At 44.0% G+C, this 27,478-nt stretch overlaps 1 protein-coding gene across 4 annotated transcripts in view; it reads right to left on the bottom strand.

Moving 5' to 3' along the window:
* Nucleotides 1–27,478, bottom strand: part of TMEM131 (transmembrane protein 131) — a 186,505-nt gene that overhangs the window by 13,983 nt on the left and 145,044 nt on the right. For all 4 annotated transcript variants that reach the window (XM_073565065.1, XM_073565066.1, XM_073565064.1 and 1 more), the window contains 11 exons: nucleotides 24,497–24,563; nucleotides 21,186–21,337; nucleotides 20,071–20,213; nucleotides 17,533–17,719; nucleotides 13,372–13,557; nucleotides 12,874–13,032; nucleotides 11,550–12,133; nucleotides 10,947–11,122; nucleotides 1,074–1,204; nucleotides 476–597; nucleotides 204–362 (listed from right to left, as the gene is read on the bottom strand). In XM_073565065.1, coding sequence (XP_073421166.1) covers nucleotides 204–362; nucleotides 476–597; nucleotides 1,074–1,204; nucleotides 10,947–11,122; nucleotides 11,550–12,133; nucleotides 12,874–13,032; nucleotides 13,372–13,557; nucleotides 17,533–17,719; nucleotides 20,071–20,213; nucleotides 21,186–21,337; nucleotides 24,497–24,563 — 2,066 coding nt within the window. The remainder of the gene's footprint in view (nucleotides 1–203; nucleotides 363–475; nucleotides 598–1,073; nucleotides 1,205–10,946; nucleotides 11,123–11,549; nucleotides 12,134–12,873; nucleotides 13,033–13,371; nucleotides 13,558–17,532; nucleotides 17,720–20,070; nucleotides 20,214–21,185; nucleotides 21,338–24,496; nucleotides 24,564–27,478) is intronic.

Genomic DNA, 27,478 nt, shown 5'->3' with positions numbered 1-27,478 from the left:
GTAAAGACAATTTAAACCTCATCTAAATACTGTGCTCAAATAAGAATTAAACTTCACCCAATATCCAGTCACTGGAAAGCTACAAAGTCAATACTATTAATGTGAGCACAGCGGTAAAGGTAACTCCACATTACAATGGAGGAGGGCTGTTTTATTGTACACCACAAGTTCCCAATTTTCGCGCAGCGAGGGTGCATACTCACAGCTGCCTGCTTTATGAATTGGCACAGAGTCCCACTCTGGAGGTGGGGAGTCTTTCTCGCCTTCTGAGCTGCTGGTATTGCCTAGCTCCTGACTAGTACGACTAGGAAGAAATTTCCCCAGCATTGACTGCCTGTTGTCCATTAGCTTACTGTTGGTACCTGCATAAAACAGTAACAAGCCATGCATTGTGAGACGCTGCTCCACTCAGTTCAAGACCAAGCCGTTAGCGACAAAAGACCACAAACACCCAAGAAGAAAATGTGACGTGTACCTCTTGTTTTCTGCTGATTTCTTGGTTTTATACCATTCACAGCAGAATGCGGCACAGAAATTTTGGAAAATTTGTTATGCTGTTTATTTTCCAAAGGTGTGGTGTATGGCAACTCCAACGAGCTGGAATAAAAAAAACACAAACCATATTATAGACCAGAAAAATACAAAGTCAAACCGAATTCTAATAAAGCAGCATAACACATCATATTAAATATAATAATCTAACAGCAGCATAATACAACATGATAATGTATGTAATTAATAAAGAATCCAGCATATGACAACTTCATATTGGATGAATCTATGTTCATTTCGGAAAGACTGATGGTCAAGAGAGAACTTTATCGCGCATACCCAATTTCGGACTATTGATCGTATTGTTCTCCCTGAGATAAGCCACCACCACACATGCCAGTTGGCGACTTCACATAACATAGGAGCGCTTGGCTGAGCGAGCACTCCTGTGTAAGAGTCATCTGAAATGGCTGTTGACTGAAAGATTGATGGGTACATCATTCAGCCGACAGCCATCTAATGTGTATGACCAGCCTAAAAGTTTAGAAAAGTGAGGGCAGTCTGAACTTTCCTTCTCTCACCTTGGTTTAACTTCTGTTACATTCTCCTTTTTGTTGGAACTCGGACTTTTCTTGCTCTTCTGTTTTATTTTAATTATTTCGTTTTCTATTTTATCAGCAATGGCTTGCTTTTCTTTTATTTTCTCAGGCTCCTGAACAAATGAAAAAGTTATTGTAAGATGACTAAAGCGGTACAGTAAAAAAAAAAAAAAAAAAAAAGAAAATTCTACATCCTTCTACATACTAACAAAAACAATAAAATATGTTAAGGATGACTAAATACTGTAGGTAAAAAGCCTGACAGGCACACAGAGAGCTAATCTCATAACCCCCCTGTATGTAGTATTGATACAGCATATTGGTGCACATGTACCAACTACTTCTTTCAATTTACTATATACACAACTCTCTCAGTCAATGATGCAAAATCTAACAGCTCGGAAACTGCATGCCTTTGCCAGCTGGGAGTCATTGCCTGGAAGTTGGAAGGTGACTACAGTTGTGGTCAAAATTTTGAAAATTTACATCACATTTTCACGTTTGCTGCTTCAGATCTTTTAATCAGATGTTTCTATGGTTACTGAAGTACAATTAAAAGTGTAAAAATGTATGAAATGCTTCTATTGAGAAATTCATCAAGTTAATGTAAAAACTCAATATGACTAAATACAGGTGCTCAAAGGAGAATTAATAATTGGCTAACAAATATCCCCTTAAAACGTTACTTTTATTATAATCGTTAAAAAATGAATATCCCAAAGACACTGGGATACGTGCACTATAAAATGTACTCCAACACGTGGTGTACAAGCGTATATCGATGTTCATACAGATATAAAATCAAATGTTAAAATTTCTCCACTTTGCCTCCTCACATCAGTAGGTGCCCGGGAGAGAGAATATAGACCGTGGTTTGTCTCCGTAATGGCCCTGTTTAATAGTGGATCAAGACCCAATAAATATCAGCAGTATCACCAATCAAAGGATAATCATATATAGAGTATTGGGCAAAGATAGAAGATTAAACAAAAGGTAAGTACATCTCCCTAGTAACCCGTAGGGTGACCCTTCCTGACCTCAGGGGTTGGCACCCTAACAACATCATGCAAGTGGTGCCCCCATTCCTAGTCATTTGTCCCTAGTGGACTCTAGAAGGTCCTGTATATTAACAGATGATATGATTAGATAGTATAGGGAGGGGCACAGTACTAAAAATACGAAAAAAAAGATAATATTGATAACACTAAATGTTACATCATATGGTCAAGAGCCACTCGAGACATGTTGTGGGAGAGGTAAACTAGACCATTAAATATATTAACAGATGAGAAAAAGAAACATAGGGAATAAATTCCAAAAAATCAACTACATAGAAATTATGTGCTCGCAGGATATGTAAATATTCTATAGGAAATGATAATAGGTAATAAACATAAAGGCAGCAAAACAATTGCCTTCCTAAAAATAACTTGCATGTGTCAAGATACTTAACCCACATGGCAATCTAGAATCCCTTCACTGAAATCAATAACATGAGCCAAAGTACGTATAAATCCACATATCAAATCTTATATCTCAAGCGTTTCCCCTTCAGATGATGGTTCCTCAGGAGATCTAGGATTGAAGGATCCATAAAAATGTCCACCAGAAGGTATACATGGTGTCTGTCTTTGGATATTCATTTTTTAGCAATTATAATGAAAGTAACATTTTAAAGGGGATATTTATGTTCGCCAAAGACTCAATAGTTACCGTGTTGACCCTTGTTTTTCAAGACTTCTGCAATTCTCCCTGGCAGCTAAAAATCAGCTACTGGGCCAAATCCGGACTGATGACAGCCCATTCTTATCTATTCAGTGCTTGGAGTTTATCATAATTTCTGTGTTTATGTTCATCCATCCATTTGTTGAGGATGTACTACAGGTTCTCAATAGGATTGAGATCTAGGAAACTTCCTAACCAGGGACTAAAAATATCAATGTTTTATTCACAGAGTCACTTATCACCTTTGTTTTGTGACATAGTGCTCCATCATGATTCAGAAAACATTGTTCATCACCAAATTGTTCCTTGATTCTTGGAGAAATTGCTCTTGGAGGATGTTTAAATAATGATTTGTATATATTAGTTCGGGCAACTACACATGCAACAATAACAAAAGGAGTGAATGACACTCAGATATAATCTATATATAAAAAACAGGATTTTTGGGTTGCTTACCGTAAAATCTGTTTCTCGGAGCCTTCATTGGGGGACACAGAGACCTTGGGTGTATGCTGCTGCCACTAGGAGGCTGACACTATGCACAAAAAAAGATAGCTCCTCCTCCGCAGTGTACACCCCACCGACCGGCAGAGAATTCCTCAGTTAGTGAGAAAGCAGTAGGAGAAGTAACAGAATAGGTTGACAACATAAACAACTCAACTGTAACCATTCAACCAAAGTAAGAACAGGAGCTGTAAAACATGGGAGGGTGCTGTGTCCCCCAATGAAGGCTCCGAGAAACAGATTTTACGGTAAGCAACCCAAAAATCCTGTTTTCTCGTTCGCCTTATTGGGGGACACAGAGACCTTGGGACGTCCCAAAGCAGTCCCTGGGGTGGGAAACAAACTTCCATCAGGCCAGCGGACTCACCACCGCGGCCTGCAGAATCCGTCTACCTAGGCTGGCGTCCGCCGAAGCGTAGGTGTGGACTCTGTAGAATTTCACAAACGTGTGAACCGATGACCATGTTGCAGCTTTGCAAAGCTGCAGTGCGGAAGCTCTGTGGCGCACCGCCCAGGAGGCACCCACTGCTCGAGTAGAGTGGGCCCTGATACCCGGAGGGGCTCCGCGACGCTTAACACGGTAGGCTTCCAGGATAGATAGATCTGATCCAGCGAGCAATGGTGGCTTTTGACGCCGGGTGACCTTTCCGCGCTCCATCAGGGATAATGAAAAGAGACTCTGTCTTTCGCAAGGAAGTCGTCCTAGACAGATAGACTCTTACCGCCCTAACCAGGTCCAGCTTGTTCAAGGACCGCTCTCGGGGATGAGTTGGATTCGGACAAAAGGACGGGAGCACGATATCCTCGTTGAGGTGAAACGAGGACACCACCTTCGGAAGGAACGAGGGCGGAGGCCGCAGAACTACCTTATCCTGGTGGAGAAGCAGAAAGGGAGAGCGGCATGAAAGAGCTGCCAATTCCGACACGCGCCGGATGGAGGTGATGGCCACAAGAAAGGCTACCTTCCAAGAAAGGAGAGAAAGGGAAATATCCCTGAGGGGTTCAAAGGGCGGACCTTGCAGAACCTCAAGAACCAGATTAAGATCCCATGGATCCACGGGCGCCCGGTACGGCGGGACCGTGTGAGCCACGCCCTGAAGAAAGGTCTTAACCTGAGGACGGGAAGCCAACGTTTTCTGAAACAGAATGGACAGCGCCGAAACTTGACCCTTCAGGGAACTGAGGGCAAGCCCCGCATTCAATCCTGCCTGAAGAAACGCTAGGACTGAAGGGAGCGAAAAGGACATGGGCGCGACGTCATTGGTCTCACACCAAGTGAAATAGGCCTTCCAAGTACGGTAGTAAATCTTGGAAGGTGATGGCTTTCTGGCTCGGATCATGGTCTGAATTACGTAGTCGGAAAATCCTGCTCGTTTCAGAACCTCGGTCTCAACAGCCACGCCGTTAAATTGAGCGGCCGAGAATTGGGGTGGCAAATCGGACCCTGAGACAGCAGATCTGTTCTGTCTGGAAGCTTCCAGGGGGCATCCGCGAGAAGGTTGACAATGTCCGCGAACCAAGACCTTCTGGGCCAATTCGGGGCGATGAGAATGACCGGAAGTCCTTCTGCCTTGATCTTCTTCAACAGCTTGGGAAGAAGAGGCAGAGGAGGGAACAGGTAGGGAAGTTCGAACTGGGACCAAGGAACGGCCAGGGCGTCGGCGCCCACTGCCAGAGGGTCCCGAGACCTGGACACGAATTGTGGGACTTTCCTGTTGAGGCGAGACGCCATGAGGTCTACATCCGGGGTTCCCCACCGAAGGCAGAGCAGATGAAACACTTCCGGATGTAGGGACCATTCTCCCGCCGCGAGACCCTCGCGGCTGAGAAAATCGGCGGCCCAGTTGTCTACGCCGGGAATGTGAACCGCGGAAATTGTCGGGACGGAAATCTCCGCCCAACGAAGAATCTTGGACACCTCCGCCAGGGCTGAAACACTCCGTGTTCCCCCTTGGCGGTTGACATATGCCACCGCTGTGGCCTTGTCTGTCTGAATCCGTACCGGCAGTCCCTTGAGGAGCCTTTCCCAGTGGACCAGAGCAAGATGGATCGCTCGAATCTCCAGAACGTTGATCGGTAGCGCTGATTCCCGATCCGACCATCGACCCTGAACAGTGTGGTTGCGGAACACAGCACCCCAACCGAGGAGACTGGCATCTGTGGTTACTATCTGCCAGTGAATGGGAAGGAAGGATCGACCCGATAGAATGAGAGGTGACGACAACCACCAGTTGAGAGACCGCTTGATCCGGTAAGAAAGATGGACAGGGCGATCCAGGGACCGAGGCGACCTGTTCCATTTCGACAGAATGGCCTGCTGGAGAGGCCTGGCGTGAAATTGGGCAAAGGGAACTGCCTCTATCGCCGCGACCATCTTTCCCAGGACCCTCATGGCTGTACGGAGGGATGGGAATCGCGAGGTCTGCAGCGATCGTACTTCCTGCTGCAGAGAGAGAATCTTTTCTTGTGGGAGAAAGACCCTTGACCGACGAGTGTCGAACAGAAGACCTAGAAAGACCAGGCGTTGGGTAGGAACCAGACAGGACTTTTTCCTGTTGACGATCCACCCGAAATTGGAAAGAGTGTCCAGGACGATTGACAAACTTTGGTGAGCCTGTTGGAATGAGGGAGCCTTGATCAGAATATCGTCTAGGTACGGGAAAAGAACGAGGCCTCTTACTCTCAACAAAGCCATCAACGCAGCCATGATCTTCGTGAAGACTCTGGGAGCGGTGGCAAGACCAAAGGGCAGTGCGACAAACTGGTAGTGGTGCTGTCGAATCGCAAAGCGCAGGAACTTCTGATGTCCGGAGAAAATTGGAACATGTAAATAGGCATCTTGGATGTCTATTGAGCACATGAATTCCTGCTCCTCCATAGAGGCGATGACCGAGCGAAGCGACTCCATGCGGAAGTGGCGAAGGCGGACCCTCTTGTTGAGCAGCTTGAGATCCAAGATGGGTCGAACTGCGCCGTCTTTTTTCGGCACTACAAACAGGTTCGAGTAGAACCCCGTGAAGCGCTCCGATTCGGGAACGGGCACAATCACCCCGGAACTGAGGAGAGCGGCGATAGCTGTAGAGAACCCCGGGATCAAGGCTGGATCCTTTGGAGGCCGGGATTCGAAGAAACGATCCCGTGGGAGAGAGACGAACTCTATCTTGTATCCTGAGGATACGACCTCCCTGACCCAGGCGTCCTCCACGGCGGCCAGCCAAACGTCCCTGAAGGAAAGAAGTCGACCTCCCAATTGGAAAGGCCCTTCGCGTGCCCGATGATAGTCATGCTGAAGTAGACCGTCCAGATCTAGATCTGGACGGTCTGCCCTGGGAGGAGTGGGGTCGCCAGGAAGGAGTGGGTCTGAAGGAAACTTTCCTTCTCTCCTGGCGAGCCTGCGGTCTCTGTTGGCTGGAGGAGTTGTCCGCCGTATTGAAACGGCGGAAAGTCCGAAAGGGTCGAAACTGACGCCTTAGTGGGGGTCTGCGAGGCTTGGACTGAGGGAGGAGTGAACTCGTGCCTCCGGTGGCGTCCTTAATAATCTGGTCCAATTGGGACCCAAAGAGGCGCACCCCCTGAAAAGGCAGGTTAGTGAGGGACTTTTTAGAAGACAAGTCCGCTTGCCATGCCTTTAGCCAAAGTGTACGTCGAATTGCAATAACGTTGCTTGACGCCTGAACTGCACAGGATGCAGCATCCAAGGAAGCGGAGAGAAGATAGTCCCCAGCATGGGAGATCTGATTGGTGAGATTGGCCAAATGCTCCGGTTGCGCCTTATCTAAGATGCCCTGCCGAAGGTCGTCTGCCCACGTGGCTATGGTCTTTGCTGTCCAGGATGAAGCAAAGATTGGACACACCGCCGCTGAAGCCGCTTCAAAGGCAGACTTCGCCAGGGATTCTATAATCCTGTCATTAGAATCCTTTAGGGACGCCACGCCTGAAAGCGGGAGAACCGTGTTATTGGATAGCCTGGACACGGGCGGATCGACCGAGGGAGAGGCCGACCAGTTGTCCGTGAGCTCCTTAGCAAATGGGTAGAGTATGCCGAGACGTTTTCCTCTTTGAAAGCGTCTGGTCGGATCCTCTCTTTCCTTGGTAAAAATTTTCCCAAACTGGGAATGGAAAGGAAAAACCCTGGAGGGAGTTTCTGCCCGTCTGAACGAAACCTCCTGATCTGAGGATTTCGCAGGGGAGTCAGCAATATCGAAGGTATGATGGATCGCAGCAATGAGGTCCTGCACTGTGACCTTCATGCTTGCATCCTGGTCTGAATCCAGCTCTAAAATCCCCTCAGATGACCTGTCCGAAAGCGCTTCCCCTGACTCGGGAGAGGAGGCCCAAGAGGGAGACTGGTGAGAAGGGCTATGCGGTGAGATGGGACTAGGAGAGGATTCCGGCTGGGAATCTTGCCTGGGTCTTTTGCGACTACCGAACTACCGACCAGATGGAACAATTTGGGACCTGCTTGGCCCTGCTGAAGAGTCCAGGGGCAACTTATCAAGAACGGCCACCAGGGACTGAGACACCCTGGTGAGGTCTGCCACTGATTGAGATAGCGAGGAGGCCCAGCCAGGCATGGGGGGCTCACTCTCACCTGGGGCCGCAGATGTCTCCTGGACGGCGTCAGGCTGAATTGGATTGCTACAATCCAGGCAGAGGGGAGTGGACTGGCCTGAGGGAAGTTTGCGATTGCACGAAGAACATGCAAAGTACTTGACTAAAGTGCAGGGGGGGGGGTAGAGCGGGTACGATCAGACTTAGACATAGTGAAAGCTGAGGTAATGCCGGAAGGTTGGGGGACAGAGGGCGGAGAAGGGTCAGTCTGCAGTGCAGAGCTACTCACGGTCCGGTGTCCCCAGAAGCGATGCTCTGCGACCTGTCAGTGGATGCAGGTCAGAGCGAAATCCGGCCGACAGACCTCCTGAAAAAAACAGCTGGAGAAGATGCTGTCCAGTGAGGAGCTGGTGCCCGGCTAACAGGCTGGGAAAATGGCGCCGTCCTGAGAAAAAGCGCGCCTTAGGAGAGGAGGGAGGGCGGAGCACCTCGCAGGGTTAAAATTCACCACCCTCTAGCCAATAGCAGGCTGGGCAGGTGAAGGACAGGCGGTGGGAGGGCCTGGGAAGAGCGGGAGAGAAGCCCGCTTAGAAGAAAGGGGCGGGGGGCGTGGCCGCGAAGCAGCGGTAGGCCCGAACTGAAGCCGGGGCCTAAATTAGTTGCGGCGGCCGCCTGTCAGCAGGGGGTCGGCGCGGAGGTCCGAAAAAGTGGGACGCCGCAGTCGCAAGTCGCTCCCAATGGGAAAAAACCCTGTGCTCCCTGTACCCAGAAAGGGGGGAGGGAAGGGGGGGGGGATGCCCAGCAACATTGAGCTGCCTATAGCCTTGTGGCGACTGCGAGCGACCGCAGCGCCTACCCCTGTGACCATTGAAGAGGTGACCGTCGGGAATGGGCAGCAGGTAAATAAATATGAAGCCGGGGCCTAATACTCACCTATCCACGATCCGTTACCTGTCTGAAGAAGTCTTGCGTCTCATCCAACCGACAGGCTCTGGTAGGCGAGTGGGAGGTTGACTGGCGACAAGGACCCCTGGAGTCGCTGGCACGTCTTGGTGTCGGCGTCCGTCTGGCTGGTCCTGCCGCGGAGAACTGCAAGGATACGGGGTGGCAGTACACGCCGTACTTGCAGACTCCATGTGGGAGTACAGATGTGACTTTTCACTCTGTATCCCTCCGTAGAACCTGAAAAGGAACGACGCACGACGAGGTAGATATGGGTGTAATAAAAGACCCGTGTCCACCTCCTACTGACACTAAGCTAAACTGAGGAATTCTCTGCCGGTCGGTGGGGTGTACACTGCGGAGGAGGAGCTATCTTTTTTTGTGCATAGTGTCAGCCTCCTAGTGGCAGCAGCATACACCCAAGGTCTCTGTGTCCCCCAATAAGGCGAACGAGAAAAATATTTTTCACATATTGAAGTCCTCAAAAAGGACTTGCAAAAATGTGCAAAAAAATAGAACAAAAGTAAAATACATATTTTTTTTTTTTTTTTTATATTGTATTTAAAAAGTTATTTTGTCTCATAGGAAGCTGAGTCACAGGCTGAGTTTCATAGACATAATATCACAGTAGACACAGAGGCCGTTATAAATTCCCCAATTTACCATGGCAACCCATTGGCACACCGTGATCAGCTTGTGCAGAGAGTCGATGAACTCCGAACTGACAGTTGCCAACTTGGCTGCCTTTTGAAATGCCCATTTCATTGACCTCTGCATTCAGGCTGTGTGCACACGCTGCGGATTTTGCTGCGGTTCCGCAGCGGTTTTGGCCGCTGCGGACCCGCAGCAGTTTTTGCTGCGGTGTACAGTACCATGATTCCCTATGGGAATCAAAAACCGCAGTGCAGACGGTGCGGAATTTTCCGCGCGGATTATCTGCGGTTTTCAATCCGCAGAAAGAATTGACATGTCAATTCTTTCTGCGGATTCTCCTGCGGTTTGCCATCTCCTTTATTGAGGAGATGAAAACCCGCAGGGCAAAACGGCAGAGCAATCCGCAGGTAAAACCGCAGGTCTTTTGACCTGCTGTTTCACCTGCGGATTTTACAGAATCCGCACATAATCCGCAGCGTGTGCACACAGCCTTAAGGGTTGAAACTGATGCGATCTGAGATAACTTCCATTGTTGGCTATCTTATACAGCTGACACCTGTACTATGGAGTGGACTCAGCTCATGAGCCTGACCCCATATAGTGATAACACCTTTGAGCCAGGGCTGTGGAGTCGGAGTCGGTGCTCATTTTGGTGGAGTCGGAGTTGGAGTCGGTATAAAATGGACCGACTCAGACTCCTAAAATATATAATAAATTGGGTACAGTAATTCAATGCAGGATGTGCTAAATATTTTTTTATAGGAGTTTGGGAAAGTTATGAAATGTACTATAAATGACTGTTCTATTCCTGATCTAAGGCTACATTCACGCACAGCGTTTTTCCTGTGTTTTTTGAGGATACGTTTTTCAGCTGCAAAAGCTGATCATCTTTTTAAAAAACTGCATCACCTGAAAGGTTTTTGAGCTCATAGATAATCTTTTCAATAGCAAAAGCAGATTAGAAATCTTCTCTATCTGTATATCCATTTATCCATATCTGTCTATCCATATCGTATCTGTACCAAAAAGAATGAAAACCGGGTAGTACACCAATATATATTCTGTTTTATCTAAATATCTTGATTATTGGATCATAAAAATGATTAAATGTCTGAGGTTCACATTGTACTACAATAAATTTTTCACTTAAATATAAGCAATATGTGTGGGAGTCGGAGTCGGAGTCGGTGTAAGGGAAATTGAGGAGTCGGAGTCGCAGGTTTGGCTTACCGACTCCACAGCCCTGCTTTGAGCTGGCCGAACACTAAGGAGAACTAATACATCACCGTGTTATGTTAAAATTAGTTATTAAATCTACAAAATCTTACGCTAACAAACAAGCCGAGTCTATTTAAATGTATATGCAACAAACAGACAAAGCCCAAAAAAATCTTGCCAGGAGAATGGGGTCTGGGATATGTCCTAAAACTAAATTGTATTTGCCAATATCATATTAATTTCTGTTACTTGGGATCATACCTCTTTGAGAAGTGGTTCAGTGTCCGGATTCGATGTTTCGGTAGTGGTGGAAGAGCTGTCATCATCTGCAAGAGAGTCCTTCAGCTCATCCTCATGTGTCTTGGCTTTTCCTCGCCTTTCTTTCTCTTCTTGCTTCTTTTGAGACTTAACTTTATGTGGAACAGATTTCCCTTTTCCTAGATGAAAAAATATATAAAAAAGAACACATTTCAATGTAGTGCACTGATTAGAAGTATTCTAAGTGAAGTTGTATTAACCCTCTCCGATTCCAAGATCTGTACACGTCACAGAAAAAGTCTTTGCTTCAGAGACTTCATTGCCAGGCAGAATAGAGCACCCTTCTGCCAGATTTATAGGATAAAAACAGGGAACTGTATAGTTAATGGTGTATGTTCTTATCTGATCCATCAAGAGTTCCATGAAAATGGAATCCGTTATACCAGACAACTGACTAGAGGTAAATATTTTTCCTGAATTTATATTCTACTTTTTGAAAATAATTCATATCATGTTGCCAGCTTATTTCCTAAAATCATATTTAATTTTAGATTGAAATAAAGCTAAAGACACATCCGAAATATCATTGAAATTGCTTCACGTTACCTTTACTTTTTGTTGCTGGAGATGGAGGTTGTTCTGTAAAGACATCTGATGGAGCGGGTTCACAATTGTCAAAATCTTTATCCATTACTTCTATAAGACTAGTTATGTCAGAGTCATCTGAACTGTGCCTGGTATTACCGCCACTATTTCCAAAGTACTCTGGGTGTGAAGTGTTACAGGCCCCTGCTCGGGACATTTCTGCTGGCGGCTCTGCCTGTGACTGAGGCACTGTTGGTGGTTGCATTGGCACAAGCTGCTCCTGTAAGCCTGGTCCTTGAGATGGTGAAAGATTTAGTTTTGTTCCACGAGTACGCCTTGTTAAAGATGAACTGTGAGCAACGGAGTTGGGATCTATAGTCAGGGAGGAAGCTTTGCTAGATGATTGGTTTGAAGACCCTTGAGCTGGCATTTTGCTGGATACACTGGAGTTTTTTGCTCTGACTGATTCCACATCAGATGTATTCCTGTGTACGCTGGATGCTGGGTTGGTTTGCTTGTGATTACTTGTGGTTCTGGAACTAGAATTTGCACTATACAACCCTCGACTAGAGCTATTGTTTGAGTCACTTCCAGCAGAATTATAGCTAAAAGACAAATACATACACGTTATTCATTCACTAAATCTGTGTAAGATGTTATGCATTCTATTCTTCTAGCATTACGGTGTATTTGTGATCCAGTATTTTCTTATACCACTGAAAGTCTGTGAACATATGGACAGAGTTATCCTTAATTCTATAAATGATGTGTACAGGGAAAAGTATGAACTTGAGCCCACATCAAATGCAGGGAGACGACCTTGGATGTACCTATAAGTCCAAGGTTCTTAAGGGGTGAAGTAGATGATGACATGGAAATTAATTTAAAAAAATATATCAAAACTTAAAAAAAATATATCTTTAAATATAAAACTCAAGATTAAACAATAGCCAGTTTTAGGATTGAGTAAACAGATTTGCAGGACCCTGGTCCGGCATATATGGAGGTTGTCTATAGAACAGGACCAGAGCCACGTAAACCTTCCCCTACCTGACGGCATCTCCATCACTTTTCCAATTAGTTGGCTCAGCAAGACGTGATGGATGTGTCATGCTGAAACTACTACATCACAACAGGCATACTATTCAGAAAAAGGGCCAAGGATGCTGCCAGGTAGGAGAAGGTTCGCAGGACAACCGACATGGCCATTGGATCTGGGTCCTACAAATTTTTTTTTTCCTCAACCCTAGTCAGTTTCTGATGACAGACTCCATTTAAATTGTCATTCTATATACAGAAGAAATCTGAACAGCTTTGAAACCCTACGACAAGAAAAATAACTTACTTGCTTTCTGTTGATATGCCAACTATTCTTCTGAGATCAAAGGGTCGACCCAACTGAAAAGGAGGATTTGATGTCTCAATGGAGAGTCGCCTTCTGAACGGCTCCCATATTCCTTGAGCTTCTAAGTAGGCTGTTCCAATAACCAAAAGAAACAGCAAACTGGAAAAAGAAAACAACTTAGAATGCACGCAAATTAAGATGTAGGAAATCGAACCTTTTTAATATATATCAGCACTTTTCAATAATATTACCACTAATGTGTACTAAACAAGGGCTGGGGGAGAGGAGAATGAAAAGAAGAAAAAAAAAAATCTATCCAGCTTTGTGCTCAACTCACTGGATAAGGGCTAATGGGTGCAAGCATTGATCAGAATAGATTTCTCTGTTCCTCTGTGCATCCTGTTTATTTAGCTTAGCTCTATGTAGACAATAAACTTATGAAATATGTTTACATTCAGTGATATAGAAGGTGATAATAATGAACTTCCACTCATATACCTCATAATTCCTGAGATAACGACATACAATGCCAACTCCCAGTTGGGCCGGGGAACTGCTTCTGCACATGAGGCCAGCATGTGGTATGGAAGCGACGCATTTAGTACAAACACAAATTCAGAACCTCCTTCTGTAACAATCTTTAGCTCACGAATCACTCGTGAAGAAGTGAAGTCTGGTGCAAACCTGCAAAAAGGAATGGAGAAAAAAACAACTATTTATAGTACACCATCCTGGAATGAGTCTAGAATAAACCATACACATGAAGAACAGTAAAGCCAGGTAGTGTTCCGATGGCCTTTGGAGAATAAGGGTCCCACAAAGCAGTCACCCAGAAAAAAAAAATGTGTGTCAAGTACACCAGTCTCTTTGTGGCAAACAGGCTTTTCCACCTCACAAACAATTAGGAAAACACCCATTTGGGATCAAGTGTTCAATTAGTAACAGCAGAGACGTTGAGCTCCGACACACAAAGAAAATACAGTCCTGGGTGAAAGATGTCTGTCAATTCTCAGCATCCATTCTACAACACCCTGCTCAGGAGACCGCAATATACTGCCTTATAATAGGGTGCATTTGCACTGGATGATGTGCAGTGTTACTAGGGCTGTGGAGTCTGTGTCCATTTTGGTGGGATCGGCATAGAATGTACTGACTCTGACTCCTAAAATGTATAATAAACTGGGTACAGTAGTACAATGCAGGATGTGCTGGAAATGATTTAATAAGAATTTGGGAAAGTTATGAAATGTCTTATAAATGTCTGTTCTGTTCCTGATCTAAGGATCTCGGCTTTTAGCTGAGATGAATCTGTGCTGCACTTTATGTACATGCTCAGTAGTGACCAGTGCTGTGGGGTCAGAGGTGAGATAAATCTGTGCTGCACTTTATGTACATGCTCCGTAGTGACCAGTGCTGTGGGGTCAGAGGTGAGATAAATCTGTGCTGCACTTTATGTACATGCTCCGTAGTGACCAGTGCTGTTGCGTCGGAGGTGAGATGAATCTGTGCTGCACTTTATGTACATGCTCAGTAGTGACCAGTGCTGCGGGGTTGGAGGGGAGATGAGTCTGTGCTGCACTTTATGTAAATGCTCAGTAGTGACCAGTGCTGTGGGGTCGGAGGTGAGATGAATCTGTGCTGCACTTTATGTAAATGCTGTAGTGACCAGTGCTGTTGCGTCGGAGGTGAGATGAATCTGTGCTGCACTTTATGTACATGGTCAGTAGTGACCAATGCTGCGGGGTCGGAGGTGAGAAGAATCTGTGCTGCACTTTATGTACATGCTCAGTAGTGACCAGTGCTGTGGGGTCGGAGGTGAGATGAATCTGTGCTGCACTTTATGTACATGCTCAGTAGTGACCAGTGCTGTGGAGTCGGAGGTGAGATGAATCTGTGTTGCACTTTATGTACATGCTCAGTAGTGACCAGTGCTGGGGAGTCGGAGGTGAGATGAATCTGTGCTGCACTTTATGTACATGCTCAGTAGTGACCAGTGCTGTGGGGTCAGAGGTGAGATAAATCTGTGCTGCACTTTATGTACATGCTCCGTAGTGACCAGTGCTGTTGCGTCGGAGGTGAGATGAATCTGTGCTGCACTTTATGTACATGCTCAGTAGTGACCAGTGCTGCGGGGTCGGAGGGGAGATGAGTCTGTGCTGCACTTTATGTAAATGCTCAGTAGTGACCAGTGCTGTGGGGTCGGAGGTGAGATGAATCTGTGCTGCACTTTATGTAAATGCTCAGTAGTGACCAGTGCTGTTGCGTCGGAGGTGAGATGAATCTGTGCTGCACTTTATGTACATGGTCAGTAGTGACCAATGCTGCGGGGTCGGAGGTGAGAAGAATCTGTGCTGCACTTTATGTACATGCTCAGTAGTGACCAGTGCTGTGGGGTCGGAGGTGAGATGAATCTGTGCTGCACTTTATGTACATGCTCAGTAGTGACCAGTGCTGTGGAGTCGGAGGTGAGATGAATCTGTGTTGCACTTTATGTACATGCTCAGTAGTGACCAGTGCTGGGGAGTCGGAGGTGAGATGAATCTGTGCTGCACTTTATGTACATGCTCAGTAGTGACCATTGCTGGGGAGTCGGAGTCGTGAATCAGGGAAATTGAGGAGTCAGAAGTTTGGCTTACCGACTCCACAGCTCTGGGTGTTACAACGAAGGTCGAATAGCAACATGACAGCCAGTCAGCAGTTGCTTAATAGCCTGTGTAAACAGGCAGACAGCACTTTGGATAGTCACTGATTGATCAGTAATAGATCGTCATTGTTCTGGGCAGCACAGCTCCAGTTTACATGATGCACTGCTGAGAACAATGCTCTTTTAGGCAAACTAAAAAGATCAAGTGTTTTGCTTGTTCGCCAGGTGATTGGCAGCCTATTTACACTACATGAACAAGCGTTACTAGGAAGACTCGTTTCCCACTAAACGTGCAGTGTAAATGCACCTTAAAGCGTACAAGCCTTGGTAGGGTGACTCAACAACACATATTCCGTAATTATTAAGCACTTACGCCCTGAATCTTCATTGCTATTGAGCTTTTTTTTGTCTAGTTTTCAGCTTTTTTTCTGTTTGCACACACTTATTCTATTTGTGCTTTTGTGAACTCTACTTTATAATTGCACAAATTTTTTTTTCCCCATTTTGTAGGCGGAATTTTGCAATTCCAGATGTTTTTGCCGGATTCATCAATTGCAACTTTTTAAAAAGGCACAGAAACAGTTTGACAGGAAAAAAGTCAATTTGTTTTTACTTTGCATCAAAATCATAAACCGTGTGTGTGATTTTGAAAACTTTGAGGCCAAAAAACGGCAAATAATACCACAACATAAAAAACGTATATAATGAATTGAAGACTTATTATTTCCCATTATTGACTGAGATTGCAAGTGTGAAAATAAGAACAGTCAGCTAGAGCTAAGTAAAAAGAAGCACTAAATCAAATCAGAAATGCATAAATGCTCACACGCCACACACTAAATCCTTATAGACCTTTTTTTTCTTACCATTTTCTGCCATTTTAAAGCAGTTTGACCGCTATGGACTAAAGAACACTGTACATTCTTGACAGGTCTAGCATGCATTTTGACTTAAGCAGAGCAAAGTGTCCAATTTAAAAAAACGCCCATAAAGAATTTGCACATTCTGAACAAAGTTTCTCAGCAAGAGAAAAACTGTCAAAATTAGCATCTAGGAAAGGGAAATTCTCAAACCAGTATGTATCTCGGCAGCGATCAACACTGGGACAGAATACATTTACTACATACACATGGGTAACATGTAAAAGAAAGGGTGTGGTGTATGAAAGAGTGAAAACCCGGCAAAAAAAAAAAGGAGGGGGGGGGGGGATAGTTAATTGGATCTATGGAAATTTCCTGGAAGTACAACCAGAGTACTCTGCATTTGCTTGGGTCCTTGGTGTAGTCTGCCACCAGCTCCTCCATACTAAATGCTAGAACTGCAAACTCCCTTTTTCAAGACCAGTGTATGGCGGATATCCTGGTTTTGCTGCACTCATGAGCTCACCATATATTAGTGGGATTATGTGGGCCAGTGATGAAGGATGTAGAAAAAGTAACTTTAAAGTTACGCAAATGATCAAATTATCAATTTCCTAGGATTGATGGAAATAAAATGCATTGCTAAGAGATATATCATAGGGGTATATCATAGGGATGTTTGGAATTGAAGGGAGCCCATTAGTAGACTGTGCACACTGGGGAAATTTCTGAGAGCCTTAGTGAAGTGTTTCATAACCAAGAGATGTAGCAATGAAGAAAGAGGACAACAATTTCTGGAGCCATTCTTAATAGAGAAAGCCTCAGACAAGAGCCAATCTGTCCTACTTATGTTGATACATTATTACAGAGCTATAATCTTCCTGAGAAAATTAAGACTAGTCCAATTTATTCTAAGGGAGCTCAAAGAAAACCCCAATGTCGAATGCCTTCTCTGTATATATTCACTATTGTATAGTTTTATATCTACTACTATAAATAACATCATAAATCAAATTACTGATCATTTTTGATAAACTGGACAAAGTTAGAAGATAAAACTAGAACATCCACCATTCAAATGCAGTGCAACTTTATATCTACATGCTCTCTGAAGGATCTGTTCTGCAACAGTTACAAAATGGGAAACAGACTTACAATATGATAATTTCCTTAGAAGAATTGGGTCCTAGTGCAAACTCCTGACAATTCAATATCTTGAATCCATATCCTTCACAGGAATACCCGCTGATTTCCATGCTTTTAACAGTGACTTGAAGTTGACCTGTATTTTCAATCTTGAATGTTCTCTTAAGAGTGAAGTTTGGCTCTCTGGGCTTTATTTCTGAAATGGAAGAAATACAACTTAGGTAGAGAAGTCTAAACCATCACATTCATACAAATGCATGCAAGTTAAAGGGAACCTGTCTTAGCGAAATTGCAGTCCAATCTGTCGGCATAATGTTATAGAGCAGAGGGAGCCAAGCAGATCAATATTTAGTTTTGCAGGAAAAGATTCAGCATAACCTGTGTTTTCATCCTTTATACCAGTGCGCTTATGAGATTTCCAGTCCAGTGGGCTGGTCCCATTAGTAACTGACAGCTATCTCTGTACTAGATGTGTGTCCGATGCCGCCGCATCGGGAGGGCAGTAACATCAAGATGTTGGCAGCTTTGTGGCGCTGGGGGTGGCGGCTCACCCACTTCCATGCAGTCACAACCGGCAGGAAAGACGGTGTTTTGCGGCCTGTGCTGGAGATGGTGTGCGGCGCCACTAGGGGGTGGCCGCATTCAATCTCCAGCACAGGCCTCAAGCCGCTGTCTTCCTGGACGGCTGTGACTGCACAGAGATGGGGGGGCAGGCAGCGGCGGGATCCGGCGCGTGTAGTCAGGCGGTGGGTCCTGGCGGGGGTCCGGCGCAGCATCCCTCTCATTACTTCCTCCTCATTACACCCCCTTCATTACACCCCTCTCGTTATACCCCCTCGTTACACCCCTTTCACAGCCTCGTGATCGCAGCGGCGGCCTGGATCCGAGCGGCAGTGGATTGTGGGATTCAGGGACATCCAGATGGAAGTGGATGACAGACAATTTAAGATATATATACACTCACTGGCCACTTTATTAGGTACACCATGCTAGTAACGGGTTGGACCCCCTTTTGCCTTCAGAACTGCCTCAATTCTTCGTGGCAGAGATTCAACAAGGTGCTGGAAGCATTCCTCAGAGATTTTGGACCATATTGACATGATGGCATCACACAGTTGGCGCAGATTTGTCGGCTGCACATCCCTGATGCGAATCTCCCGTTCCACCACATCCCAAAGATGCTCTATTGGATTGAGATCTGGTGACTGAGGAGGCCATTTGAGTACAGTGAACTCATTGTCATGTTCAAGAAACCAATCTGAGATGATTCGAGCTTTATGACATGGCGCATTATCCTGCTGAAAGTAGCCATCAGATGTTGGGTACATTGTGGTCATAAAGGGATGGACATGGTCAGCAACAATACTCAGGTAGGCTGTGGCGTTGCAACGATGCTCAATTGGTACCAAGGGGCCCAAAGAGTGCCAAGAAAAAATTCCCCACACCATGACACCACCACCACCAGCCTGAACCGTTGATACAAGGCAGGATGGATCCATGCTTTCATGTTGTTTACGCCAAATTCTGACCCTACCATCCGCATGTCGCAGCAGAAATCGAGACTCATCAGACCAGGCAACGTTTTTCCAATCTTCTACTGTCCAATTTCGATGAGCTTGTGCAAATTGTAGCCTCAGTTTCCTGTTCTTAGCTGAGAGGAGTGGTACCCAGTGTGGTCTTCTGCTGCTGTAGCCCATCTGCCTCAAAGTTCGACGCACTGTGCGTTCAGAGATGCTCTTCTGCCTACCTTGGTTGTAACGGGTGGCAATTTGAGTCACTGTTGCCTTTCTATCAGCTCGAACCAGTCTGCCCATTCTCCTCTGACCTCTGGCATCAACAAGGCATTTCCGGCCACAGAACTGCCGCTCACTGGATTTTTTTTCTTTTTCGGACCATTCTCTGTAAACCCTAGAGATGGTTGTGCGTGAAAATCCCAGTAGATCAGCAGTTTCTGAAATACTCAGACCAGCCCTTCTGGCACCAACAATCATGCCACGTTCAAAGGCACTCAAATCACCTTTCTTCCCCATACTGATGCTCGGTTTGAACTGCAGGAGATTGTCTTGACCATGTCTACATGCCTAAATGCACTGAGTTGCCGCCATGTGATTGGCTGATTAGAAATTAAGTCTTAACACACAGTTGGACAGGTGTACCTAATAAAGTGGCCAGTGAGTGTGTATATATATATACACACACTTATAGAAAGAGCGGTCAGTCACTGACTGTATATCAATCCATTCCTCTCCCCCTGCTCTATAACATGGTGCCTGCAGATTGCACTGCAATTTCACAGTGACAAGTTCCCTTTAACGATTATAACTATTATAAACCTAATAATAATGCCACTGATAGCTGACACATACCAAGAGAGGCAATCCGCAGTGAATATTAACAATTACAAACAATCTCTGATACCGTATTGTGTATTTCCTGTAACCACTATGAGATTAGATAACATTTCTTACATCACTAGAATAAAAGTAAGAATAGACTGATGCCAGCATGCAAGTATGGCAATGTGCCAGGAGAAAAAGTATTGCTTACTGTCTGAGCAGTCTTTCAGAAAGGCTTCTGTAATTTTAAACCTCAAAGAGCTCCCTGGACCCGGGGGTTTTCCACCAATCTTAATGTTCTCATTTGCTCCTTGACCTTTCACGGTTATTACGTCAATGACCGTTAAATTGTTTCTGCAAGGCATATTTAAAGCCAAATGTTAGAAGTAATTTACAAAACCATATAAATCCTGAAATGTTTGGGAGTGAGGCATGAAAGTTTCCCTGTAGCTGCTAAGGGAGATGTCATCAGCCAGATTCAGGGGAAACCTGATGCATAAAAAATGCATCTCAAAGCAATGGATCCTTCTGTCTATTTCTAAAGAATTGGATCAATATAATCCGAACACATAACATAGTATAACCACTAATGTGAACACCGTCATATGCCATTAGAAGCGACCTACATAAGTTACCCATATGGACACTCCCAACATAATACTTCCTACAAAAAACATTTGAGTTAATAGTCCACAATCTAGTACATAATTCAAAGAAGTTTATTATATTGTACACAAACCAGGCATTAAAAAAACTATACATAAAGAATAAAAAATCTACAGCAGAGACTATGGTATTTACGGCTGCTGATCCACATATAAGTAATGGGGAAGGGAATATGGATCCTCTATGTAAACAATTAATGTCATAAAGTGCTAGTGCATAAATGAATTTGAAATGTCATAGTATGAAATAAATCAGACAAAATGGGGAAAATATTATTCAGCAGAAACTTCACTTATACTTCTAAGGATCACAAGAACAGAAGTAAGCTAGTATATAAAGTGCTGGTGCTATTGTGGACAACTGACGCCATGTTTTTGTAGGAAGTGTTTCGCTTATTGATTCCATCAGAGATGTAATCTTCACAGGGAAAATCAACACTACAAAAACAACGTTTGTAGTGGCTAAGATGTTAATTCCTGAAGTATGTTTGGCAGTAAAAGTAAATAAACATTAAAGAGAAGGTGAAGCAAACAAACAAATCTAAATATATGCTAGAATTAGAACTAAAACATGAGGTGCATAACAAATTATGCCAATAAATTCCAAAGAATTGGACGGATGAACCTTATAGCGATAACAATTCATTCTTTATAGACTTACCTGACTATAAGTAATGAAGATACAGTTTTGTTTAGCACTGGAGTGAATCTAACTTTAATGCTTTTTCTCTCTCCAGGCTTAAGAATAATATTAAGAACAGATTGACGTGACAGTCCTTCCGCGAAACTATGACTGCTCACTATAGGTTGCACCTTTTAAAATACAATAAAGAAAATGAAATTAATTGAGAACACCGCTTCTTTTATTGAACAAATAAATGGCGTAAAGTCATGCAATCATGTGTCTTATAAAAATATAATCTGCAAACTATGCAAATGGAGGTATTTTATTAGTTGGAACATTTATAGGGCAGGAAAACTGTCTACAGGAGATTACTAGCCATCAAACATACCATACAGTATGAGGATAATGGCAAGGCAAATGGAGGTACAGAAATGCCCCATATAAGTATACGTGTGCTCTAGAACAGTTCAGTGCAATTCAGAGGTTGTAAATAGCTGTAATATGGCAATGTCTCCCAAACCTCACTCTAAAGAGAAACGGCCACGTTGCTAGTCAAGGCGCTTCATGAAAATATGCAAGAAACGTCAATGAAACCTGTCAGCATGTTTTTACATAAGGAAATAGGAAAATGGCTATACATGTGCTTGTTCTAAAAATAAATAAATGATACCTTTTGGGAGACATTTGATGTGCTAGTCAGGAGAAAACTAGTTTTAAAGGGAACCTGTCACCAGCTTTTCCCCATATAAAGTACGGCCAGTGTCTGTCCTCAATTCCTTATTCACTACACAAAATAGCTCTTTCTGTGCCTTACATAGGAGTTTGGGGAGTGACATGCATCAAATTAGACTGCTGTTAAAGAGGGCTTAAAGATGTTGGCCGTGCTTCATATGGGGAAAGCCTGGTGACAGATTACCTTTAAAAGCCATAAGCAAAGGAAATCAGGCTTGAAGTGCACTGGGAGGTTAGAACTAGGGATGATCAAAAAGCTTTGGATAACTCCTTATCCGAATAGCTATAGTACTTCCCAAATAGCTGCAACGGGAACCCAGAGTGCTCCTGACAATCAGCTGTTCGGTGCCACAGCTGCATGTGTCGCGGCTGTGCGACAGTCACAACACATGGATGGAGAGCCCAACAAATAGGCTTTCCATGCATGTGTTGTGACTGTGAAACAGCCATGACACAGGCAGTTGCGGAGTCAAACCGCTGATTATTGGGAGAACTCCAGGTATCCGGGATCCCGATGCAGCTATTCGGGAAGCAATATAGCTATTCGGATAAGCAGTTATCCAAAGCTATTCGATCATCCCTAGTTAGAACAAAACTGCTACTTCCATGTGCATTGATGACCCCTGTGCACCTTCTGCCTTATTTGTGTTTGACTTCTATGCTCGATTCGTATTTCTACAAAGAAAAAAAAAGTATCATTAGTCCCACATGTAAAAACAGGGACACTACTAGTTCCATATGTAAAAACATGGTGACAGGTTCACTTTAAACAGTATCTATCAGCAAATTAAAATTCTGCACACATTATTAAAAAAATCATTTAGGCATAATGAGGCTGGTGACTCATTTTGAAAATCCATGTCAGAATGGCTTTGCCTTTTTCAAAGCTTTCCTAATAGATTATTATGAGTGGCAAAGCTGGACACACAAAACTTGTTTATCTTACTGTAAGAATTTAACAGCTAATCTGACATTGATTTCCATAGTAAATACACCTGCTTCTTGAAGTCCTATACATAAAATATATTTATATATGCGGTTTGTATTGTGAAATTTATGTGTGTTAAATTCTCGTTCATTTCATCCTCGGCTTATGACCATGTTAGGTAGTATTTTATAGCGTGGGACACAAAGCAGTTTTCTGTAACTTAGGAGTAAGGTCAGAACTGAGATAGTGGTAAGTAGATGATGACAGAGCTACTTAGATATACATTTTTATAGAAGGGTCACAAACAAGGCTATATATCACAATATTGCCTAGCAGGGCTGTGGAGTCGGTAAGCTGAACCTCCGACTCCTCAATTTCCCTGACTCCTGTCTCCGACGCTACGACTCCATAGCACTGGTCACTACTGAGCATGTACATAAAGTGCAGCACAGATTCATCTCACCTCCGACTCCACAGCACTGGTCACTACTGAGCATGTACATAAAGTGCAGCACAGATTCATCTCACCTACGACTCCACAGCACTGGTCACTACTGAGCATGTACATAAAGTGCAGCACAGATTCATCTCACCTCTGACCCCACAGCACTGCCTCACTACTGAGCATGTACATAAAGTGCAGCACAGATTCATTTCACCTCCGACCCCGCAGCACTGGTCACTACTGAGCATGTACATAAAGTGCAGCACAGATTCATCTCACCTCCGACCCCACAGCACTGGTCACTACTGAGCATGTACATAAAGTGCAGCACAGATTCATCTCACCTCCAACCCCACAGCACTGGTCACTACTGAGCATGTACATAAAGTGCAGCACAGATTCATCTCACCTCCGACCCCACAGCACTGCCTCAATACTGAGCATGTACATAAAGTGCAGCACAGATTCATATCACCTCTGACTCCACAGCACTGGTCACTACTGAGCATGTACATAAAGTGCAGCACAGATTCATTTCACCTCCGACCCCGCAGCACTGGTCACTACTGAGCATGTACATAAAGTGCAGCACAGATTCATCTCACCTCCGACCCCACAGCACTGGTCACTACTGTGCATGTACATAAAGTGCAGCACAGATTCAACTCAACTAAAAGCAGAGAGCCTTAGATCAGGAACAGAACAGACATTTATAAGACATTTCATAACTTTCCCAAATTCGTATGAAAACATTTACAGTACATTCTGTATTGTACTACTGACCCCAATTGTTTATATATTTTAGGAGTCAATCGGTCCATTTGATACCAACATCATCAAAATGAACACCGACTTCCAACTCCACAGCCCAAAAGACAAATGCAGAGTTTTATAGTACCAGAAAAGTAAATGAGATTTTTGAAATGCACACACTGCTCATTGTTTCCTTGCAATCAATTCTTTCAGCATTTGTGCAACTTTTTAACCCATTCAAATGAATGAAAATAAATAAAAACGTGGCAAAAACGCAATAAAATATAATAAAATATGTGCATATTTTAAAACAGCATTTTTCCTACTTACACAATAGTTTTTTCACCAGAAAAATCTGCTGCAAATACTAAATGTGGGCAGATACCCTAAAAGGTATCTCTGCAATGTTCACCTTTATGATGAAAGCAATGTGCAGCATTTTTGGTTTCATAACTTAAAAACAATTTCACAATATATCTGCATACTTACATCATTTCTAAATACTTTGAATTCAAGTGTCTTCAGATCTATATTCTGTGACTTACTAATATTGAACCTGAGAAAGAAGACAACATTGAGAACTACAGACACAATTTGCATAAAAGATGACAAAACAGGTTTCTCAACCACTTTCCTAGCTCTCACTATCAGTGTTTATCAGAATCTTGAAATATTGTATTTGCTTTTCCTACAATGTCAGAAGACATACGAAAAATGCCTCTTACACCCTCATTTGTCAAACCCAGGAATTATTCCTTGGTAAGCACTGCTTACGTAGTATTCGTTTCAAATACAATACATTGGTGACAAAGTGTCTTTGTGTGCTGCAACAGAGAAAAAGGGGCTCTCTAAGAAGTAATCTTGTAACCTACTTTTCAGGCTGCAACCTATCCTTGGCATGCAGGCTCTTACATAAGGTTCACATTTGCGGTTGAGTCCGCAGCGTATCGTCCGCAAATGCAAACGCATGCAAAAACGCATGCATGCGGTTGTGGACGATATGCAAGTGCCATTTTCCTGGCGAATTTTCGAATTTACACAAGCCACGCCCAATGGGCATGTCTTATGTAAATTCTTGCGTACTCTAACGCAACGCGTACTCATGTCGTTGTGTATGCTTGCGTTTACATAGCCAGTAATGCATTTTTTACGCACGTCATCCGCATGCGGATGACTGCAGATATCTGACGCCGCAAAAATGGAACAAGATGCGTTTAGCGCGCCCCGCCGCATACCGCAAAAAGGCGCAACCGAACGCAAATGCACCCGTACGCATGCAAATATGTCCCTGCGTACCCCATGTTAAAGATAGGTACGCAGGACGCATCCGGATGTATGCGCACCAAACTGCAAATGTGAAGCCGGCCTTAGTGAACAAGCATAAGTTATCCGCTCACTCAGTCTGACAGGTTTACAAGTGGACATGGCAATAGAAGGAAAAAACCTGTTGTGCTGAGTGAGCCACCATGCTCTGCTGTGCTTAGTGAGCCACCATGCTCTGCTGTGCTTGATGAGCCACCATGACCTGTTTTAAGCTGGCAGAGCAGCCTGGGTCTTTTTGCTCTTGCCTCTGTCCCATTGTAAACTTAGCAGGCTGATCGAGCATCTCTCATTGCTCAGTCTCTATGATGCTCCTTAGCCTGAAAAGAACTTGCTATACTCTATAGTAGTCAACACGCCTGCCTCTAGCAGCGTTTCTTCAATGTGTACCTGCGACAAATTGCAGTTTGGAATAGGCAAGAGTGGACCTCTTGGATTTATCCCAACTTCTCAATTCTGGAACACACCTCTCCCCTGCCTCCTGACTGCTTGGGAGTGTGTGAATCCGATTTATAGACAGTTCAGGCCAGCAGCATTGTCGCATCGCTGCACTGAAATGTGCACATTCCGATATTGCAGATAGAGGCTGTGTTGCCTGTGCAGCACCAAAAGAGCATTAAGGCTGAAGCTGCCCAGAATCAGATGCTAACAGTGCGCTCCAGCGATCTCAGCCAGTGCTTACAAGCTCACTAGGAAAGCTCTTGTAATCACTGTGCACGATCGGCCACCTCTACTGGAGAGCAACGAGATAAAAAGAAAGAAAAAGCAAGAATCGGAGGCATTAAGCAATGAAATTGCAACCATGCTTAATTTCTCACTGCCTATCATTTACTTCCTATCTTTTAACATGAGAACAACCCTTTAAAAGGTAACCTGTCATTAGGTTCAAACAAGGTGCTGCATGAATCAGAGCGCGACTGCAATGTTGCCAACTTTACATTTATCTTCTATGATGTTTAGGTCACATGAAAACCATCAATTTGAATGTATTTTAGGGTTACTACAAATACTGCTTAACCCCTTTACCCCCAAAGGTGGTTTGCATGTTAATGACCGGGCCAATTTTTACAATTCTGACCACTGTCCCTTTATGAGGTAATAACTCTGGAACACTTCCATGGATCTCGGTGATTCTAACATTGTTTTCTCGTGACATATTTTGCTTCACGTTCGTTTAAAATTTTATTCACATAACTTGCGTTTGGGGAAAACGTGGAAATTTGGCGAAAATTTCGCAATTTTCCAACTTTCAATTTTTATGCCCTTAAATCACTGAGATATGGCACACAAAATACTTAATAAATAACATTTCCCACATGTCTACTTTAAATCAGCACAATTTTGGAACCAAAACTTTTTTCTGTTAGGAAGTTATAAGGGTTAAAAGTTGACCTGCGATTTCTCATTTTTACATCACCATCTTTTTTTTACGGACCACATCACATTTGAAGTCACTTTGAGGGGCCTATGATAGAAAAATACCCAAAAAGTGACACCACTCTAAAAACTGCACCCCTGACGGTACTCTAAACCACATTCAAGAAGTTTATTAACCCTTCAGATGCTTCACAGGAATTTTTTTATTTAAAAAAAAAAACGAACATTTAACTTTTTCACAAAAAAATTACTTCAGGTCCAATTTTTTTTATTTTACCAAGGGTAGTAACAGAAGAAATTGGACTGCAAAAGTTATTATGCAATTTGTCCTGAGTACATTGATACCTGTTATGTGGGGGGGAACCACTGTTTCGGCGCATGGCAGAGATCGAAAGGGAAGGAGCGCCGTTTGCCTTTTTCAATGCAAAATTGGCTGAAATTGAGTTTGGACGCCATGTCACGTTTGGAGAGCTAAGGATGTGCCTAAACAGTGGAAACCCCCACAAGTGACACCATTTTGGAAACTAGACCCCCCAAGGAACTTATCTAGATATGTGGTGAGAACTTTGAACCCCCCAAGGGCTTCACAGAAGTTTATAACGTACAGCCGTACAATTAAAAAATCATTTTTTTCCACAAAAATGATCTTTACAACCCAATTTTTATTTTCCCAAGGAAAAGAGGACTCCAAAAGTTATTGCGCAATTTGTCCTGAGTACACGGATACCCGATAGGTGGGGGTAAACCACTTTTTGGGCGCATGGCAGAGCTCAG

This window comes from Dendrobates tinctorius, unplaced genomic scaffold, assembly GCF_039654945.1.
Source record: "Dendrobates tinctorius isolate UK_male_01 unplaced genomic scaffold, ASM3965494v1 ptg000528l, whole genome shotgun sequence".
Lineage (NCBI taxonomy): Eukaryota > Metazoa > Chordata > Amphibia > Anura > Dendrobatidae > Dendrobates > Dendrobates tinctorius.
This window is presented reverse-complemented; position numbering and strand designations above follow the sequence as displayed.